The sequence below is a fragment of the Artemia franciscana genome, chromosome 2, assembly GCF_032884065.1.
Source record: "Artemia franciscana chromosome 2, ASM3288406v1, whole genome shotgun sequence".
NCBI lineage: Eukaryota > Metazoa > Arthropoda > Branchiopoda > Anostraca > Artemiidae > Artemia > Artemia franciscana.
In genome coordinates, this window is record NC_088864.1 from 22814527 (window position 1) to 22835779 (window position 21253).

Below are 21253 nucleotides of genomic sequence, written 5' to 3' on the forward strand. Positions count from 1 at the left end.
CAGTCGGTTCTACAGGAGCATATACTACTATAAGGGATACCCTGAACTTTTTAGTCATAAAATGAGCAATTAGTATTCTATTATTAATATCTTCTCAGCCTAAACAAAACCTAGCAGCTTCCTTATTCATCATGAACCCTAATCCCTGTCTATATATCCCATCCTTCCTGCCTGAGTAAACAAATTCTATATCACCTAATTTCATGCTTCCTTCCCCTGGGATACGAGTTTCTGAAACTCCTAACAAGTCCAGCCTGAATCGTCTGAACTCTTCAGTCAAAATGTCGATATGATAGTCATTTTTAACGTCGTAACATTCCAAGTTCCAATTTTCACGTTCTTTAAATCATTGAAATTATTTTGGCCTCAGGAAAAGCAATGATCCCGGATACCAGTACAGGACGGGGATGAACATATCTTCTCAAGTCTACACCGAAGTCTACGCCGGCTTAGAACCGGACAGCAAGAAATCCTGGGATTTTCAGTTTGAGGTCCCATACTGAATGGAATAAGTCAGTCTTCATCTGACTTGCGTGCAGAGAGGTGCTGTTCAAAATTATATTTTATTTACGCGAAGTGGCGTTGTTTTACACTTGTATATCCAATTTATAATTTTCGTTTATAAATATGAACATGATGATTATTTTGGATATTGAGTCTCTCGCAAGACTCTTTTTTTTCAAAATATGTTAAGAAACTGTTGGTTACAATAAGCCGTGGTTCACTCTTTACTAGGCTGCACTTGTTGCTATAAGAATAATCTTTTAATGAAAATAAAGCTGAAATTTCCACACGAAATAATTTATCAATGCGGCACTTCACAATAAGGGACGTAAGGTAAAGTCCTGATCACTGAATTGTATTATTGTGCATAATCTTCATTACTTTGACTTATCTGTAGCGTTTTATAATTACTTTCTTTTTTTAATTACTTAATAAGGAATTGGTTCTTTTAACATGCGAAAAATTGATTATATTACCACGACATATGCAAAAATGCCACAGCTGATGCTTGCAAGCCATTGCCTCAATATGAAATAAAAAAGCACAACCCTAGAAAATAGTACTTGGTGCTCCTCTCTGGCCCAAGATAAAGACTCAGTGATATTAATAAGATACATTCTAATTTTCATAAAAGCCAAAAGCTTGACAGAAGCAGTTACCAGCTTATCGCAGAAAGATCGAAAACATGTGACTTAAGTTTGTGAACTCTATCAAATTAAGTTAAAAAAGTATTTTTGACGGGCTTTCCTAATACTTCGTGTGGTTCAATTAAAACCATATTCCCTTTACTACTTCACAAACTTCATTTGATCCACAGCAAATTCACATGCTCCTTTACGGGCCATTAAGCCAATGTATGCGGATAAGTGTTATTGTGTTTGTATTTGCTGTGTAATTGTTCGTTGAAGAATATATCTAACCTTATCTATTATTTCTGATGAAGATTAAACTGTAGTGAAAATGAATGTTAAAAGATGTCCTTTATTTTTAAAAAAAGTCGCGCCATGGTTTGAATTTCTGAAGATGGCACTGGATATGCATTGCTTCAAATAAAATCAGGACTAACTCCTTGGGTCTGAATAAGCATTCAAAAGTAATGGTCATCTAAGTATAAAAGGGTAGAAACCAGTAATATACTTTAGACATCACCCTTTTTTCGAAAATAACCCTGAAAAAATATCAGGTATTTTAAATATACCTAAATACCTATATTCAAATACCCCTAGAATCTTTAATGAGAAGATGCGGAGAATTTACCAAGAAGCATTGAAAAAGAATTAGTCAGGTCACAATCAGAGTAGCCAATTGAACTTCGAAACTATTACCTTCCTTAGATAACCCCTTAAAAGAGGGGAAATTATCTATCTAAAAATTTTTCTTCTGGTGTTTTCTCCTTTGAAACTGAATTTTACACCCTTGTACACAAGAAAAGTGACAAGAAATTCCTCATTTGAACCCTGTGTCCCCTATGAGTTATCAAAAGGGATACAAACCTTCAAAAGGGTATCAAAGGGATATCAAAGGGATACAAACCCCATAAACACAAACCTACAGGTATCCCTGAACCCAAGACTCACGGATGGTAATTACTTCAGAGAATAAATGTTTTTTAAGTTTTGGTTACTTAGAGTGCGATTTCGTCCCCAGTGAAGCTGCAAGGCATGTACGAAAGTCTTGAGGTACATCCCAAAACCCCAAAATATTTGCTACAATCCCTTACATTTTCCTTGAATCACCTATATTTTCAATTTTTATAAGTAATGACCCTTCCCTGACTCTCTGAATGACAGGGTCGTTTCAGAACAAATATCAAGCATACATGCTTCCTAATAGGTTCAAGAAAAACAGATGATTCCCTGATTACTGAAAACTTCCTAGCAGTAATTTCTAGGTTCCATATACTAGCTTTTTGTTGGCTATACAAATCTCTTAGGCAGCATGGTTGGCTTTAAATGTGTTCATTTAATTCATAAAAAATAGCAAAATGACTGTATCTCTACTAATTCAAAAAAATCTGGTATTTCACTAAGTTTTTGCACAACTGTGGTAATTTGATTCGGAATAAATAGTAAAACACTTCCATTTAATTTTGAAAAGTTTTATTTACATACGAGTACCAACTAAAGACGGAGTAGTTTATCTAACGAACGTGTAATATTAAACTTCAAGCCCCGATTGGCCCTGGTAAGGTTTAGAATATGCAGTAATCCAGCTTAAACAGCTTCAGCATGGAAGGCAGCATGACGCGCAAGTTGCAGGTTATGTACCTACCTTTTTGAAGACAATCCGTTCCATATCTTATGAAATAAATCAGTCCCTAGCCAATCTTTGTGTTATATTGGCTATTAATTCATAAAACCAGCAGCTACGTATTTACCAACGTAAAAAGCTTTAGGAAGCCCAACGCACCAACGCCTTGGAATTCACTAAGTACACAATAAGTAAGACCATACTGGCTAATTATGACAAAACGAAAAAAAAAACATGAAGAAGAGAGAAACGGGGATAATAATAGCCAGTGAAAAAAACGAAAAGTACAATGTAAATATTTTTGTCAAGACCTCACGTCTTTTTATTTTAGTGTGTGTTTTAAGGTTTGGTTTTATATTATCCCTTGGATATTTATTGGCATTTTTTTATTATTCTGCAGTGAAGACGGTTAAGCGGAGGTCTTGACCAAAATATTTGCATTGTCCTCTACGTTTTTTTTTTTTCTGGCTGTTATTATCCTCGTTTCTCTCTTCTTTACGGTTTGTTTTCGTTTTGTCAATTCATTAACAGTATATACCATATGGTAGTTTGCTTTACAACTAATTTTATTATACGTTGTTACTTAATACAGCAATGTTAGACAGTTGTCTTATATAGTTTTATAAACAACGATGCTATTGAGAGGTTGTGGCCCGTCTCCAAGTTAAAAAAAAAACAGGAGATAGCCCATTAAAAATGATTATTTTAACAATAATTGTCAATTTAGAACCTTAGAAGCATACCTTATTTCAGCATCCTTACTAAGGGCTTTTTCCATTAAATTCACAAGAGAAGTTACTATGCTATATGTCATGTCAGTTAACCGTATGAGCTTTGCTTTGCTAATTGACATCCTTCCGCCTAAGTGCCAGGTACATATCTCTTTGTATGTATTCATTCCGACCACCAGCTGTCCATCACAAAAGGCTTGTTCAAGATAAGTTGGATCCAAAATTGCTTGCTTCCTAAATATAGAAAAATTCTGACCTTAGTCACAAATTGCCACAATATATTACATAATTGCATTCACCTATCCTTCTACCATGGAAGAAGAACAATTCTACAATTAATAAATTTGGAATACCTGATATACTGAAAAAACTAAATCACTTCACTTCAGATTCTCAGGCCCGTAGTGGAAGAAGAACAATTCTACAATTAATAAATTTGGAATACCTGATATACTGAAAAAACTAAATCACTTCACTTCAGATTCTCAGGCCCGTACTTCTTTTGTACCGACTCCTCGATATTGGTGTTACATTCCTTACCTTGTTTGTAGTTATTTTGAGTGTATTATTTACCGATTATTATTCGTGTTATCTCTCCTTCGTTGGAATTACTTTCTTTTTTATTTATCAAAAGTGTCTGTTTATTTATAAGCAAAACAGTGGAAATTGATCTAAAGTACATAACTAAACAAAACATTATCAATCGACAATGCTACGGATACATCTCCCATATAAAAGGCATTATCTGCCTTATTTATTTTGATTAAGGCAGCTATAAACAGACTACAGTCCTCCTATAATGCCTGAAAGATATCCATGCAAGTTACTCACGGAGAAAAAAGAACAATGTAACTATAATTTTGTTTTGCAAAAGGATTTGTGGAAATTTAGTAATTATTTTACAAGTTACTTAAAACTAGTATAGCCATTTAAGTTTCTACCAGTAAAACATCAGTTGGATGTCCTTTTCTTCTTTTTCTTTTCTGTTAGGGAATATTATAAGAATTTAGGCAAATAGAGTAATTGAGAACCAAAATATCAGGTGCTCACTTTTATAAAATAAAAAGCCAATTTTTCGCGTTATACCATATCTTAAAACGGATGTTTTGGTCGAATATTTATCTAATCATTTGGATGTGTACTGTAATAGCACAAGTAATAAATCACACAAAAAAAAAAAGTTTGATTTAGTCTACTGTGGAAAGCACCTGAAGACAGAACCAAACATGAGGATATCGACATCTCCTTGACCCCTAAAAACCGGTGGAACATATAATATTCGACTATACCTATCGAAAGCCAACACCAGTGGACGGGGTGAGGGCAAAAACACGGCATTAAAAAATGAACTGACAGTACTGTTCAAGATGGTAGAATCAGTGCCACTGAAAAATGCTTAACTATTCCCTTAAGGCCGTGATTAAGTGAACTGATGGAACCCGAAAATCCCATGTTAAAATCGAAAATTTATATTTAAAAAGTACTCAAGTATTCATTGGCGAAAGATACCGCAATAATATCAGGCCGTAGCTTTTTGAAGATGCTACAAAATGTTTGCTAGGATTTTGCTCTATTTCCTCTAATTGCTTAGAAATCTTAGAAAATGTCTAGCTCTTTTTCACAAGTATACTCTAAGAAGGATATTGCTTTTAGAACAAAATCGGTACTATTATGAGCAGAACAGTAACTTGTAAGATGATTGCAACCATTTTTGATGTGCTTTCCTGTTATCGAACAGTCCCATAGAATATTTTCGGATACCTGAAATTTTTACAAGTTTTTTACCTGACAGAATCGTTTCAGATTGCCGAAAACACCCCTAGAGACAAGATTTACAAGCTGGTATAATTAACCTGGTATTTCCGCCAATGAATAAGTGCTATTTGAAGGGTTTTTGACAATCGACAGTATCTAGAGAATTGAGAGACAGAAGACTACCCTAACTTCAATTTTAAACCTCGATGTTTTCAAGTTCACTTACTCACGGCCTTAAGAATGTCCCAATGTCCCACTTAACCGAATTCTGCTGTTACAGGTTTTTGCTTATCTAGAAATGGATTTCGTGTCCCTTTTCATTTATCACCAAAACATTTAGCACCGAAACATTTGCCGATTCTATCAAACTGATTGATAAGCAGTGAGCATTGGATTAAAACCACAAACGTTTAAACTGGCTCTAAAAACATTAGAAAGAAGTAAACGAGTATTGATTCAACGATAGAGGAACTTACTCAAAAAGTAAAAACCTTATCATAACAGGATTACTATTACCAGAATTATTACCCATTATTGAAGAAAGCATATGTGACAGCTAAAGGATGATGAAAAATACATAAAGGCACAGGATTTCCTTCGTCAATTGGGTGGATTGTTACATCTTTGCCTGCTACAGTAAAGTCTGGCCTTCTGAAATGACAGAGAGCTGAATGTGCTGCTAGGCAGCATGCATCAACAAGGTTCCCGTCGTCATTTAAGACATGAACATCACAGCGAATTCGAAAAGCCTGAAAAAAACGCAAAAAAAACATGTAAATTGGGGTCTTCTTACAATATAAAACTAGTATTTTTCAACTGGTGCGGATCAACACTTTGTTTTTTTTATTATTATTATTTACTCTTAAAATCGTCAGTCACCACAAAGATCTTTTGTATACAATTATCTATAGTTTTATTACCCCAATATATGTTTATTTATAACTAGCAGTAAAGCTTCTCGGACAACGGGTATAAAAATGAAAAGAAATCGTAGCGTATGCTCTTACGGGAGGAAAAAATTGTTTTATTCCCCATATGAAAAATTAGATCACCCTAGCCTTGAGACAAAACAGGGTAGATTCACCAAAACTATGTAGAAAATCCCTCACAAATTTAATACAGCTAGACTACTGTATAATGAGACAAACAAAGACTCGCATGGAACAGAATAGCTTCAAGTCTACAGCACATGATGTAGAACATTTCTGACAGAGCTCGAGAATTTAAATAGAGCAAGTTATTATATAGAAATATTAGTTAACTGTAATACATCATCACTGTTCTTGGCATAATGTTATTCAAACAGAACATGAGCAAGAATGCCATTTCTCTTTATACTTCCCTCACCATCAGATAGCAAACATTTTTATTCTTTAAAAATACCCAAGAGATACAAGGCCTTATTTAAGGGCAAGGGTAGTTAATTTTATTTCTAACATGGAAACAGAAACTACGAAGAAGATTATTATGAGAAAATGAAAGACTGTCAGCTAAGTCACAAGGGAAACAAAGAGTTATTTAATTTTGCTCGACGGGAAATACTGAGTCATAGTTTAAAGAAAAATATGAAAGGAAATTAGAACTTCTTGGGAGGGTGTAAAGAGGGAAACTTTAAATTGGGATGGAGGAGGAGCGTGCACAACTGTGTTGGTCTTACGCACCTTGGTGCCAAAGTGACGTAAATTGTTAGTAGCAGTAATAATATATGATGTGGAGCCTCAAATAGTCATAAACAGTGACATTTATAAATGCTGTCAAGAAAATCTTTTTAATAGTATAATAATTTATTTGCACAAATATCGAGAAGGATTTGACGGAACTCTTTCAAAGGCTTATATCTCTGAAAATACTTATCAGTCCTAAAATTCAAACAAATTGCTGGATTTACAAATTTGGTTGGTTATTTTCACCGATCGCGAAGAATATAATCAAAACAAGTGCTGTTGTGAATAACTTAATGAAATTTGTCTTTGCTAAGCTTACCACCACTTCCCGAGATGCTTCCTTTTTTAATTACGTATTGTTAAAGTTAGACTTTCTTTTTATAAATCTAACTTCTATATGCTATTTTATTTCTACTTAAAAAAGCCATAAATATTTTGGAAATCTCCGTTTTTCCATTTTATAAACCAAAAAAACAAGATTCAGAAACACTTAGCTTTTTGTAGCATGCTAACTATTTTAATAAACGCAGTTTGGAGATTTTTTAAGATTTGATTACACACATTTATTAGCTGACATACAGAGAAGCTAACATAATTCTCATTAATTCAATTCTTAATACATAAGCCATAACTGAACTTACCATTTCACCACGTATGATGCAAAGAGATTCAACATCTACGCTTTTCGATTCCTTAAGACATCTTTCTACAAGTCGATTCAATTCTGTACCAAATTCCCCTAATCTCCCTACCTCATAATGAGGGGCAGCTATGGGTGTGAGTTCAACATTGATAAATAAATCTCCTTCATTTGGCCGAAATGAACGTGGTTTTACGATTTCCCATGACACTTGTGCAAAGACTCTAAAATTTAAAAGGAAGCAAACACCTTCACCACTATACTCGATTACAAAAGAGGAAAAACTGAAACAATTATTACTGCGAGCAATGCAACACTACATATTTCATGTCTATAACTTAAATCATGTGACCCTGTAAGTTCAGCCAGAGTCGACCCAGCTCTTGATGGGTACCTGGAGAAATCTGGAGGGAAAACATGAGTAGTGTCGGATGATTTGCCCCTAACCACGCATTGCACTCCCGGCCGAAGGCATTGAATCAGAAAATCGGTACCTGCCCTACGCAGACCATTGGTCAGCATGCGATTTTTTTTACCGATACAGGCACATAATCGAACTTACTGGCGAGAGGGAAGAAGGGATTGGGTGTTACTTCAAAAACAGTCAAATTACATGGAAACTATGGATTTATAGGGAAAATATCGATATCTTGGAGATGGAGGAAGGGGTGACATCGGCCTTCTTCTTCTAAATATGCGTTTGGTAAAAGCATTGTACTTTTTCGATAAATATGAAAATGACATGGAAAATTTAATTGAACAGTTCGTGGTAACGAACTGTATTAGGGAGCGATCTGGCTCAATAGTAAACGAAAGTCTAAAAAACGGAATTTTGATACTAATAAATACATCAAAAGAATTGGACTTTCATGCTGATTTCAAATATATAAGTTTCATTAAGTTTAGTCTTACCCATCAAAAGATACGAGCCTGAAAATTTGCCTTATTTTGGAAAATAGGGGGAAAACACCCCCTAAAAGTCGTAGAATCTTAACGAAAATCACACCATCGCATTCAGCGTATCAGAGAACCCCACTGTAGAAATTTCAGGTTAGGTTAGGTTGTGATCTAAGGGGTGTTCGTATCGACCCAGTGGTCCTAGGATGTCGCGAGAGGGCTCATTGTAATGGAATTGAAAAGTTCTAGGGCCCTTTTTAAGTGACCAAAACATTGGAGAGCACCTAGGACCCTCCCACGCTATTTTTTCCCAAAGTCAACGGATCAAAATTTTGAGATAGCCATTTTCTTCAGCATAGTCGAAACATAATACGATGTCTTTGGGGACGACTTACTCCCCCATAGTCCCCGGGGGAGGGGCTGCGAGTTACAAACTTTGACCAGTATTTACATAGTGATGGAAGAATACAGACGTTTTCAGGTTTTTTTGTTGAGGGGGGAGGTTGAGGGGAGGGAGCTACGTTGAAGGATCTTTACTTGGAGGAATTTGTCATGGGGGAAAAGAAATTCCATGAAGGGGGCGCAGGATTTTCTAGCATTATTATAAAAAAAACACTTAAAAATAATAATGTAAAAGTTTTCAACTGAAAGTGAGGAGCAGCATTAAAACTTAAAACAAGCAGAAATTTTTTCGCATATGAGGGGTTCATCTCCTCCTAAATACCTCGCTCTTTCCGTTAAAGTACTTTTAGTAATTTCAACTATTTATTCTACGGCCTTTGTGATTCTGCGGTCATTCTTAAAGAACCGGAACAAAATTTAAGCCTTAGTGTAAAGAGCGAGGTATTGAAGAGGGGGTAAACCCCCTAATATATGTAATACAAACATACAAAAATAAAAGTTCGTTACGTAAGTTAAATTGTAATTTACGTATATTTATTACTAACAAAAACGTTCGTAAAAAAAACAACTAAAAAGTTCTAGTTGCTTTAATAATGTACCAAAAATTGGAGGGCACCTAGACCTCCTCCCCCACCCTTTTTTTTATCAAAATCGTCGGAACAAAAATATGAGAAAGCCGTTGAGACAAAAAAAAATAATATGCAAATTTCGTTTTAAGTATTCATGTGCAGTGAGCCAAAATCGAAACACGCATTAATTTTAAAGCATTCAGAAATCAAATAAAAAAACAAGTTTTTTTACCTTCAAGTAAGGAACAACATTAAAACTTAAAACGGATAGAAATTATTCCGTACATGAAAGGGGTTGTCCCCTCCTCAACGCCTCGCTCTTTACGCTAAAGTTTGATATTGTTTTAAAAGTAGAGTTGTGAGAAAAGTTTCGCTTTAAAAATCATAAATAGAAAAACAAAGAGGTTATTATATGTCTCATTATCAACGCATTTTAATTTGTCTCTCCTGCTCCTACTAGAGTTTCTAACAAACGTTACCAGAATAAGATGCAGAACAAGTGTACAGCACAGTAATCTATATGACCGACATTCAAATTTAAATAAATAGCCCTGTTTCAATTTCAATTTTAATGTGGTTGTTATTACACTTCAGGAAATTTACAAATTCACCACTAAAAAAACTTACGTTTTTCTAAGCAAAATATAAAACCACATAAATAAGCGAAACAGTTGTCAAGGCGCCTTCAAGTTACAGCGAAACAATTTGCTTTGCATTTTGACTGTTTTATTTTTACTCGGGATATTCAGAGATATCAGCAAGTAGGCAAGATATATACCCAATTTTATGATTCAACTCCCAGCAATAGGTAAAATTTTTTGAATAATAGATGCAACTTTTAGTTCAGGCACAGATTGAGACAAGTAAAACAATCAAAATTAGAAGTGGTTAAAGGCCTTTCAATTTAACTAAGTTAAAAAAAAAAAAAATCTGATTTGCTGCCCTGGCAGAGGAAATATTGTCATGTTAAATTAAGAATAACACTTTCAAAGCTATTTTTATTGTTCGGAATGTTCAGTGGTTTCGGCAAACAAATAGAAAAGTTTTTCAGACTTGATTTGTCCCCTTTTTTTCTCCCACTCCTTCCATTAAAAAAGGTTTGAGGATGCGAATCGTAAACGATAGTGTATAATCAGTTGACTGCCTCAATTAGAAATCTTACCCATTGTTATATATTATTTATACAGTTATTTATAAGTACAAAGACACTTTGATCTAAAAAATATTTGTTAAGATACTTTACGATAAGGCATAATGAGGTTAATGTGAAGACATGCAATCTATTTCATTTGAAAAAAAAAATATTTAGTGAATTATTGAGAAGATTCGTTATAATACAGGCAAACGCTGGTGATTCTATAGCAGCAGTAATAGAATCAATCTTTACTTATTTGATCTAAATTTTATTCTTTTGAGATTCTCGAGTTAGGTTTTTTTTTTACATATTCCCTACATTTTTCTTGCAAAAACAAGTTTCCACAAAACACCGCTGGTGGGAATATAAATATCAACACTTTTTATTTTACCGAATGAAATCCACCCGTTTCCATAATTTCAGAAACTAGAAATAAACATCTATTACCCTGTTGCAACCAATATTTATATGATCTGTATGCACAGGTCAAAGAGGCGTGGAGGAAGAGATTTATTTTAGGGCAGGAGCGTGGGGGGATTAGCTGGGTCGTCTGGTAAGCACAAGTGTGGACAATTACCACTTGGGGAAAGACGAGATATCTATTTCTAAAGATCACAATTACAAGCCCCAAAGGGCCGAATTCGAATTTTGGGTCAAAAACAAAACATGACACAAACGTCAAAAAGTCTAGAAACAAGGAAAAATTTCAAACTGGTTAAAGAATGCAAAAATTAAGCTGATGTAATGAATAAAGTATCAATTAACCATAAATAAAACTTTGATTTTATCAAATTCATCAAAAAATGTAAATATATATGTTTAGTCATAAAATTTTAAAACACTGAAACAAGTAAAACTCAATAAAATACATAAAAAAAAAGTTAATGATCATTAAAAACGTATAAAGGAAGTAAAATGAGCGAATCTGCACAAAACACATGCAATCCTTGTTCAAACAATAAAAACCAATAAATGTAATCGGAATATTCAAAGATTTTTTTGTTATTTCACAGTCAAATATTTGTCCCTATTGAACTATTTTCGTCCCTATTGAAATAGCTGTCCCTAGAGGGATTTCTCCCTATTGAACTGTTATTTGTACATAGCCAGATGTTCAGTTATTTTTTTCCGTAATATAGTGACAAAAGTTTTTCATATCTGGAGCTAAATCAGCCGACCAAGGACAAGATAGAAATGGGGTGAGAAACAGGCCGAGGCGGGTAGAATCTGATTAGGGAGTTCTTTTTGGAAAAATTTTTTCCCTGCAACGATTTGTCATTGCACTTTTTTGAAAAAAAATGGCATACCACTCCTGCACGCAAGCGTTTCTAACTTAGCTTTTTTTAAAGAAGAGAGTATGGAACTTTACCTTTTTCAAAATTATTTTTGCTAGGTATTTCTATGGGTAGATCCTGTTTTATCTGATTCTTTCCAGGAGATGAGATACCAGGGCGCCAAACCAGACGAGCGTATTCAATATGAGGTTAAAAAGGAAAGCATAAATCCTTGAAAAAACGGGAGTAGGATCCCAAAAATATTTAGGAGCTTAAGGATGGAAAAAGACGTATTAGCTTTATGGATGATATTTTTAACATGGATGTCCTACTTTAAACAAGAAGAAACAGTGACACCAAGTAACTTAAAGGAGGACACAGGAATTTCACAAAGGATTTCACTAGGTTAAGAGGATAACAAATTGGCATTACCACAGCTTACTAATATGTCCAAGTCTGAGGTATCATGAGGCATATCACTGAGGATTCTCATCAAATTTCTATAGCATGTTTCTATGAATATTAGGTCATCAATAATAATATGTATAATAAATTGGATAAGAATAATCAGATATTAATTTGAATAATTAGAATAATAATAGGGCTAATTCATAAGCTGGGGAAATTCCTTAGACAACAAACTCAACCATAAAGGTGTTTTTTTGTAGATTTATGTTACATTACATTTAGGCATTTATATGTTAGATACTAAGTGATGTCACTTGTTGGTTGGTGTTTTGTTTATTTTGTCACAGCCCTAATTAAAATGGTGTGAAGTGAAATTATTTACACTACAGGTTCAACTAAGAAAAAACCAGACTAGTTATGAGAATACTATCAGATTCGAATCTGCAAACCTATCTTTTTTGGCAATTCTGGTTCTTTTTTTCTAATCTCTCCCTCCTGTGATATCTTCTCTTGAAGCCATTGGATTCATCATTTGAGATAGAGGGAGGAAGGAGGGCAAATGTAAACCAAATAATTTTTCACAATTTTTGGAAGGATTAAGAACTCCTAGGGACATATTAGAAATTTACTATAAAAAGTTTTTTTTTTCAGAAATTGGCGCCTCCCTTTGAATAAACTGCTCTGACTTCCTTCCATAAAAGTCAAAAATGTGTATACAAATGCCCTTGGCTTAACACCTATTAATTTTGTCATTAACGAGAGTCAATTAATGCTAATAATTCCCAAATAGACAGCTAAAAAAAAACATTTACTGCATTTTTTTTTTCAAATGAAGCAGAACAACAAAAATTTACCTTGTATGTCCGAAGGAGACATGGCAAGATCCAAAAGAAATTCCAAAGTGGATACTAATCTTTCTAAATTCAAAACTTGTTCTTCCGTCAACTCTCTGAAAGAGAAAGTACACACTAATGTTCAACCACAATTATACTATTATACTGCAATTATAATTATATTATTTTATCAAATTAATTATCAAATTAATAAAGCAAAAGACAAAAAAAGATTATCTAGATTCGCATTGCTTGGGCATCAAATAGTGCTAATGTATGCTAAAGTGACCGTCGATTGCCTTCATCAACAAAAGCTGTAGGAAAGCAAATCTTTGGTCAAAATATATAAAACCTTTTATTTTTGTTCTCATATTTATAGCAGTAAAAAAGATTTGATTCTTTCTATGACCAAATGATTGTCTGATAAAGATTTTATTAATAATTCCAAAAATGCATTATTCCATGCAGAAGCATCACTACCCAGTATTTCTTATATAGCCTATATATACTCTTGCATGGTAACTGTTAATTATTTTGGCCCTAATACCATATAATTCACCCAGCTCTTAGTTTGGGTATTACCTTGAGATGATTTTAAATTTATATTTTCTTTTTTGGTTTCATCTTCACAAACAGAATTGCTTGTTTTTTTCTGCTGATCTTTTTGTGAAATAGTTTTAGACACAAAGGTTCCTGAGTTTGAGCAGCTGGAGCTTGTAAAATGATGCAGGCTATTGTAATTGTTCTCTATTAAAAGATAAAAGTTTGTCCAATGATCTTCTCATTTTCATTTTTTTTGCTGCTTTACCTCAGTCTACTTTTCTTTTTTTTTTCTCTTTCAGCTAAATGTTTATAGGAACTTAACTCGAAGACCATGTGCATGAAAGAGAGAAGGAAATGATCTTTGATTAAATCTATTTTTCCTTAAAAAGAAATTCACAATTTGTGATGTTTTATATTATACATTATTATACTTAATAATTTTACACATTTTAAAGGTGCATTTTTTTAATTCTAGAAATTATTATCTGTAAATATAAAACAATCCTTTTGCAATCAAGTATTGATCAATAATTGATCAAATTGACAAATTTATTCTGAGGAAAAGTGTAAAAAAAAAAAGGAAATCGGCGCCAGAAAATCTTGGGAGACCGGGGTTCCCCCGCCCCTGGATCCGCCATTGACTTCATTAACTACTTTCCAAGATAGACAGACGCCCCCCCACCAAGATTTATACCTAAATCAGTAGCCTATTAGGTCAATAATGGTACTATTGCACAACTGGGGCTCTTGAGTGGGAAACATGTTAAGAAATCATTTCTTACTTAATAATATGCAAAAATTGTAAACATTTTGAAACTAATAAAGCGAGAATTTCCTTCTTAACAGGTTTCTTTCTCTAGAGCCCCAACTGTGCATTAATGCCCAAATATAATTGTAACGACAAAAACACAAGTCATTGCTTTCTCTAGGTCAGGCATAGTGGGGTCTAGGCGTTTATATACCCCCCCCCCTGTAGCTGGCTGGTCTCTAATCACATTCAACTTTTAAAAAAGGACTAGAACTCTCAATTTCTGATGCAATGAGAACCCCTTCCGGAGTTTTTGCTACCGTGTGGAGGCGGGGATAAAGAAGGGGCAGTCCCCCTCCTATACAGAATAAATTCTGCTCGTTTTCAGGGTTTAATGTTACTCTTTAATTTCATAATTAATTCAAAAACGTTTTCCACAAAATGAGTTTTCAAAGAAAAGTAAAGAACTCTATTAAACCAAAAATGAGTATAAGTAAAATCAAATGATTTACTAAGCATGAAAATACCACAAATCACTACCAATAAATAAGTAAAACCCAAAACCAACAGCAATTAAAATAAATAACGAAGTCAAACTGAAAACAAGAGAAATTAAAAGAGTAAGGCTCACAACCCTTATGTCTTCTCAAGGCCAGAACATAACTTGCACTTTACTGAAAAGAACATGTTAAATGTTTTCACTTTTAATCTTTAATAAATCAAAAAATTATAAACACTTTAAGGGATAAATATGAGCATACGTATATCAAATTAATAATAAACATTCATTTGCTTTTTTTCAGTGTAGCGCAAATTATGTTATACCTTAAAAAAGCTGGGGTTTGTCAGCCCTCCTCTGGTTAATTTCTCATGTTTCGAGTTTGACTTGGTTATTCATTGTAATCAATGGACAAAGAATATGTAAACAATGAAAAACTTGCCTAACTTACAGCCCTTGCCCTGAGGGCTGGAGGGGGAGTGTCCCCAAAGGCATATTTATTGGACCTTTCAACAAATGCTGAAGAAACAGATGTCTCAAAACTTTGATTTGATGTTTGTTTTGAGAAATTTTGGGCCTCAGCACGGGAGGGGGCTGGTTGCCCTCAAATAACTTTTTATTCTTAAAATGGAGACAGAACTTTCAATTTCCAACCAAATGAGCATCCTCTAAAGTTTATAGAATAGAATAGAATATGATTTATTGGCTAAAATAGCACACAAGCTAGCAAAAGCACGTCAGAACAATTATAATTACAATGATAAAATAAATATTAAGGGATAAACATGGTTACAAAGTTAAATCAATTATTAAAATGCGAAACAAAATAGGGAACGAAAGAGTTTTTGTACCTCATTGTCAACATTTGGGGACACAAGTCAAGTTGAGTATTTGGAGCTCTACGAGCATTAAGTCTCGTATTGGGAAGGATTGGGGGGTTTTCTTTGAAGGGGGGAAGAAGACGTCGATGATAGTCAGAACTAAGGCACTTGTGCCCGAATTTCATGGTAAGGAAGTGACGTCGTGATTCCAATGTAGTGAGTTCAAGTCTAGCCAAACCTTCATCATAAGTAGTATAGGGCGTCCCCAGTATAATTTTTATAGCTCTTTTTTGAATGCTTTCAATTTTAGAACATTGGGATTTAGTCAGTCCAGGGTGCCAGACAGGGCAAGCATATTCAAGACAAGGTCATATATAAGAACAATAAATTATTTTAAAGTTCTGGATTGATATGGAGAACCGTTTAAGAAGGGAGAAAGATCTAAGGAGAAAACCACCTGTTTTAAATAAGTGAAAAGAGTGAGATTTCCATTTAAGGTCATTGTCCAAGTGCACACCAAGTAGCTTAACCATGTTTAAATTTGGGATACAAAGGTAATTATTGATTGGGGGTATATTTTTTAAAAAGGAGAATAGCATTAAACTGCTTTTCGGTATGCTCAGATTGAGTTTAACATTGGCAAGATCATTCTTTAAGTTGTTAATGAGCGAGTCAAGTTTAACGCCCAAAGTGTTTGAGGTTTGACAAAGGTTAAGTAATGTCAAATCATCCGCAAATTTAAAAGTGTTGTCAAAGTTTGGTAAAACATTGTTAAAAACAATTAAGAATGCTAAAGGACCCAATTTAGTCCCTTGGGGTGCTCCACAGGAAATCGAGGTAAAACCTGATAAATCTCCGTTAGGGAGGACTACACATTGCTCACGACCAGATAAAAAACTAGCTACTATACGTAAAACAAAATCTCTGACACCTAAAGCCCTTGCATTATCAATAACTGTCTGATGATCCAAGTTGTCAAAGGCTTTACTAATATCAGCAAAAACAGCCTCAACGTAGGAACTACTTAACTCAAGATGTTTGAAAACAGTGTCAAGTATATAACATAAGCAATGGGTGGTGCTATGATTCGGCCTAAAGCCAAACTGATTTGGGTTAATTTTATCTTGAATATCATCAAAGAGGAAATTGTAAATAAAACTTTCAAAAATTTTAGAGAAAATAGAGGTTTTTGATATTGGTCTTAAGTCAGAGGGGACTTTTGGGGTCTTGTTTTTCGACATAGGTGATATAATAGCTCGTTTAAAACATACTGGAAAAATACCATCTACAAAACATTGGTTAAAAATTGCAGTTAGAGGTACACTTAAATAATGGGCACATTTCACAATCAATTTGGTAGGGATATCACCTGGGTAAACTGACTTATTTGTATCAAGATTTTCGAGTTTAAGCTGGGTCTGATGTATTCCAATCACAGGAATATGACTGCCACTTCCATAAAAATTGTATATGTCCCAAGGGCATGACTAACAACCCTTACATCCAGGCTCTAGTTTTGTTTTCAACCCTGAAGGCCTTGTTATATGATCTTTGGACTATCTTGAATAGAATGGCTATCTTCAAGTTTCTATAGGATGCATTTGGGGAAAAGAGGAAGTGGGGGGGGGCTAGTTTCCCTCTGAAGTTGCCATTCTGAAGTTTATACAACCATCCATTCGACAAAAACCTTATATATCCCCAGGGCTTAACTTACAACCCTTTTTCCCTGGGCTTCGGGGGGTTGTGTCAATCCTGGAGGCATTGTTATATTTTTTTGGACTATTTTAAACAAAATGGCTATCTCACAATTTCAATAATATGTGTTTGAGGACAAGAGGATGTCAGGGAGGGGGGGGGGTTCTAGCTGCCCTCTATCACTTTTGACTAATAGGGAAAAGAGGAAATGGTGGGGGGGACTAGTTGCTCTCCAATCACTTTGGACCCTCAAAGAGGGCCCTAGAACCTCTGATTTCCAATCAAATGAGCGCCTTTTAAAGTTTTTACAACCAATCCTTCCATAAAAACCTTATATTTTAATAATTGGCAACTAGTATAACTTATAGCCTTTGCCCAAAAGGCTGTGGGGGAGTTAAATCTTCAAAGATATAGTTACTCAGCCTTTTAGCTATGCTGAGAAAAATAGCTACATCAAAATGTTCACTGGATGAGTTTGGGGAAATGATAGGCATGGGGGGACAGGTAACCCTCCAATCACTTTTTACTCTGAAAAAGGGCACTAGAAGTTTCAATCTCCAATTGAATAAGCCCCTTTTGAAGTTTCTACAACAACTCCTACTAAACGAAGTTCCCTGCTCATAAAAAAACAAAACATTCTGCCAACATTGTTCTTTACTTAGGCAGCCCATGCCTGTGATGACAGTGTAGACCAGAAAAAAAATACCCGAAATCAAGAGGAATTTAATGTCAATTTCACATTTTGCTGTGTTTTTTCAATTTTTTGTATTCCCCCCGAAAAACACCCCTACCAAACAGGCCCTGGTTACGGCCCTAGAGATTATACAACAATTTCTACCTCTGCCCTCCCCTTGTCTCTTCCTTATAACTAATTCTGTATTTATCTGAAGGCTCAAAGAGAGCTGAAATGTTTTGGCACTAAAATGTACCCTTAGAGGTACCTCCCTCCCTCCCTAACTATAGAATAAATCAGAGAAGCCCATCATAGAAGTTTAGGTACATTTTTAAGTTTAGTAATTTGTCCATTGCTATAGTATTTGTTATTGGTATACCTACAAACATTTTTTGCAGAAGTTTTCTGCAGAGAGGGGCTTGACGGGGGGAAATTTCAGTGGGGAGAAAATTTTTGGGAAGAACTAGTAGTAACGAGGAGATAGGTAAAGGGGCCACTACCCTCAGGCAATTTCTATTTACATATACCCATGAAGCCCTTGAAACCAGATCCGGGACCTTCCCTAGCAACCAGATTGTCTATGCTACAGAGGGTACATTTCATTGCATACTTCCATTTGAAATTCCTTTGCATATACCTGTCAGAACGTGATTAACATATATTCAACCTTCACTGAATACGAGGAATGACCAGTTAAGTAAATCACTTTATTTGAATTAAATAAAAAAAACGAGTTTTTTTAACTGAAAGTAAGGAGCGACATTAAAACTTAAAACGCACAGAAATTACTTCGTATATGAAAGAGGCTGCTTCCTCATCAACGCCCCGCTCTTTACGCTAAAGTTTGACTCTTTCTCTCAATTCTTCTTTTTAAAACAGTAAAAAACTTAAGCGTAAAGAGCGGGGCGTTGATGAGGAAGCAGCCTCTTTCATATACGAAGTAATTTCTGTGCGTTTTAAGTTTTAATGTCGCTCCTTACTTTCAGTTAAAAAAACTCGTTTTTTTTTTATTTAATTTCTGAACGTTTTTGAATCAATGCATGTTTTGATTTTGGCTCTCCGCAGAGGAATAATCAAAACGAAATTTGCATATTTTTTTTTGGGGGGGGGGGGCTAAATGGCTTTCTCATAATTTTGATCGAATGATTTTGAGAAAAAAAGAGCGGGGGCGAAGCCTAGTTGCCCTCCGATTTTTTGGTTAATTAAAAAGGCAACTAGAACTTTTAATTTTTTACGAATCTTTTTATTGGTAAAAGATTTACGTAACTTATAAATTAGCTTACGTAAAGAACTTTTGTATTCTCATGTTTTTATTACATATATGAGGGGATTCGCCCCATCGTCAGTACCTCGCTCTTTACACTAAAGCTTAAATTTTATCCCAATTCATTAAGAATGACCCCTGAATCACAAAAGCCGTAGAATAAATAGTTGAAATTACTAAAAATACTTTAGCGTAAAGAGCTAGGTATCATAAGGAGGTGAGCCCCTTATATGGGTAATAATTTCTGTTTGTTTTAAGTTTTATTGCTGTTCCTTACTTCCAGCTGAAAAAGCTTTTTCACATTTATTTTTTAATTTTTTTTTAAATAATGCTAGTAAATCCTGCTCTCCCTTCATGGAAGTTTTCTTCTCCCATGACAAATTCTCGATGGAAAGTTCCCCCAGCATATCCCCCTCTTCTCAACCCCTCCCCCCAACCAAAAAAATCCTCCTGAAAACGCCTGTATACTTCCCAATAACCATTACTATATGTAAGCACAGGTCAAAGTTTGTAACTTGTTGCCCCTCCCATGGGGACTGTGGGGGAGTAAGTCGTCCCCAAAGACATAGTTATAAGGTTTTTCGACTACGCTGAATAAAATGGCTATCTCAGAATTTTGATCCGTTGACTTTGGGAAAATAATTAGCGTGGGAGGGGGTCTAGGTGCCCTCCAATTTTTTTGGTCACTTAAAAAGGGCACTAGAACTTTTCATTTCCGTTAGAATGAGCCCTCTTGCAACATTCTAGGACAACTGGGTCGATACAATCACCCCTGGGGAAAAAAACAAACAAAAAAACAAATAAACACGCATCCGTGATCTGCCTTCTGGCACATTTTTGTAGATAGGAGCTCGAAACTTCTACAATAGGGTTCTCTGATACGCTGAATCTGATGGTGTGATTTTCGTTAAGATTTTATGACTTTTAGGGGGCGTTTCCCCCTATTTTCTAAAATAACGCAAATTTTCTCAGGCTCGTAACGTTTGATGGGTAAGACTAAACTTGATGAAACTTACATATTTAAAACCAGCATTAAAATGCGATTCTTTTGATATAGCTATAGGTATCAAAATTCCATTTTTTAGAGTTTTGGTTACTATTGAGCCGGGTCGCTCCTTACTACAGTTCGTTACCACGAACTGTTTGATTCGAATAGTCTAGTAGAATCAGCTTAATCGGAGGAATGACCGGATTGAATGAAACAAGTTTGTTTAAAATAATCATAAATTCACATGACAATTCTATGAATAAATTTTTATCTTGATTGAGTAAAACCGGTTTATATTATCAAAATTTTACCTCATTGACAGAATATAAAGCGGGATTTTTTAAATGTATTACATTGAAAGCCGTCGGCTATTAACATAGGAATGGTGATGACAGAACAAATAACGAAAAATTAAGACAAATTTTTAAATTATTTTAAAAAATTATGAAAAACAAAAAGAAATTTAAAACTGAAATAAACAACTAAAAATAAAACAAATTTAAAAATTCAAAAAAAACTGCGAAAAATAAAATCAAAATTAAAAAAAAAATGACGAAAAATAAAAAAAAAATTTGAAAATAAAATAAAAAATTTAGAATGGACAAAATAACAAAAAGAAATTAAAATCTCTTTAAAAAGTAACGAAAAATAAAACAAGTTTAAAAATAAAAAAAAAATTGAAAAAACACTTAGTCCCAAAGAAAAAAAATGTCGCTACAAATACTGTTTTTCTAAAATGAAAAATCACGAGTAGAATATGTAAAGCATTTTCATTTTCTATTTCAAAAATATCACAAGTGAATTCCTTTCGTCATTGGCTTGAAAAAATCATTTTGTGGTATTATTTTTGAAATTTCACTTTCGTTAATGGATTATTCGAAAATACTAAATATTCTCATCATATATTTTGCTGAATGAAATAAGATGAGGAAAATGTGATGGTATTTCTCAAATATATTG

General features: G+C 34.3%; 1 protein-coding gene across 1 annotated transcript in view; it reads right to left on the reverse strand.

The window, feature by feature from the left end:
• LOC136034633 (uncharacterized) overlaps positions 1-20609 on the reverse strand; it is a 45906-nt gene extending 25297 nt beyond the window's left edge. The window contains exons 1-5 of the mRNA XM_065715938.1: positions 20605-20609; positions 13084-13197; positions 7546-7768; positions 5769-5989; positions 3498-3719 (exon numbers count right to left, since the gene is read on the reverse strand). Coding sequence (XP_065572010.1) covers positions 3498-3719; positions 5769-5989; positions 7546-7768; positions 13084-13197; positions 20605-20609 — 785 coding nt within the window. The remainder of the gene's footprint in view (positions 1-3497; positions 3720-5768; positions 5990-7545; positions 7769-13083; positions 13198-20604) is intronic.
• Between the last annotated feature and the right edge of the window lie 644 nt (positions 20610-21253).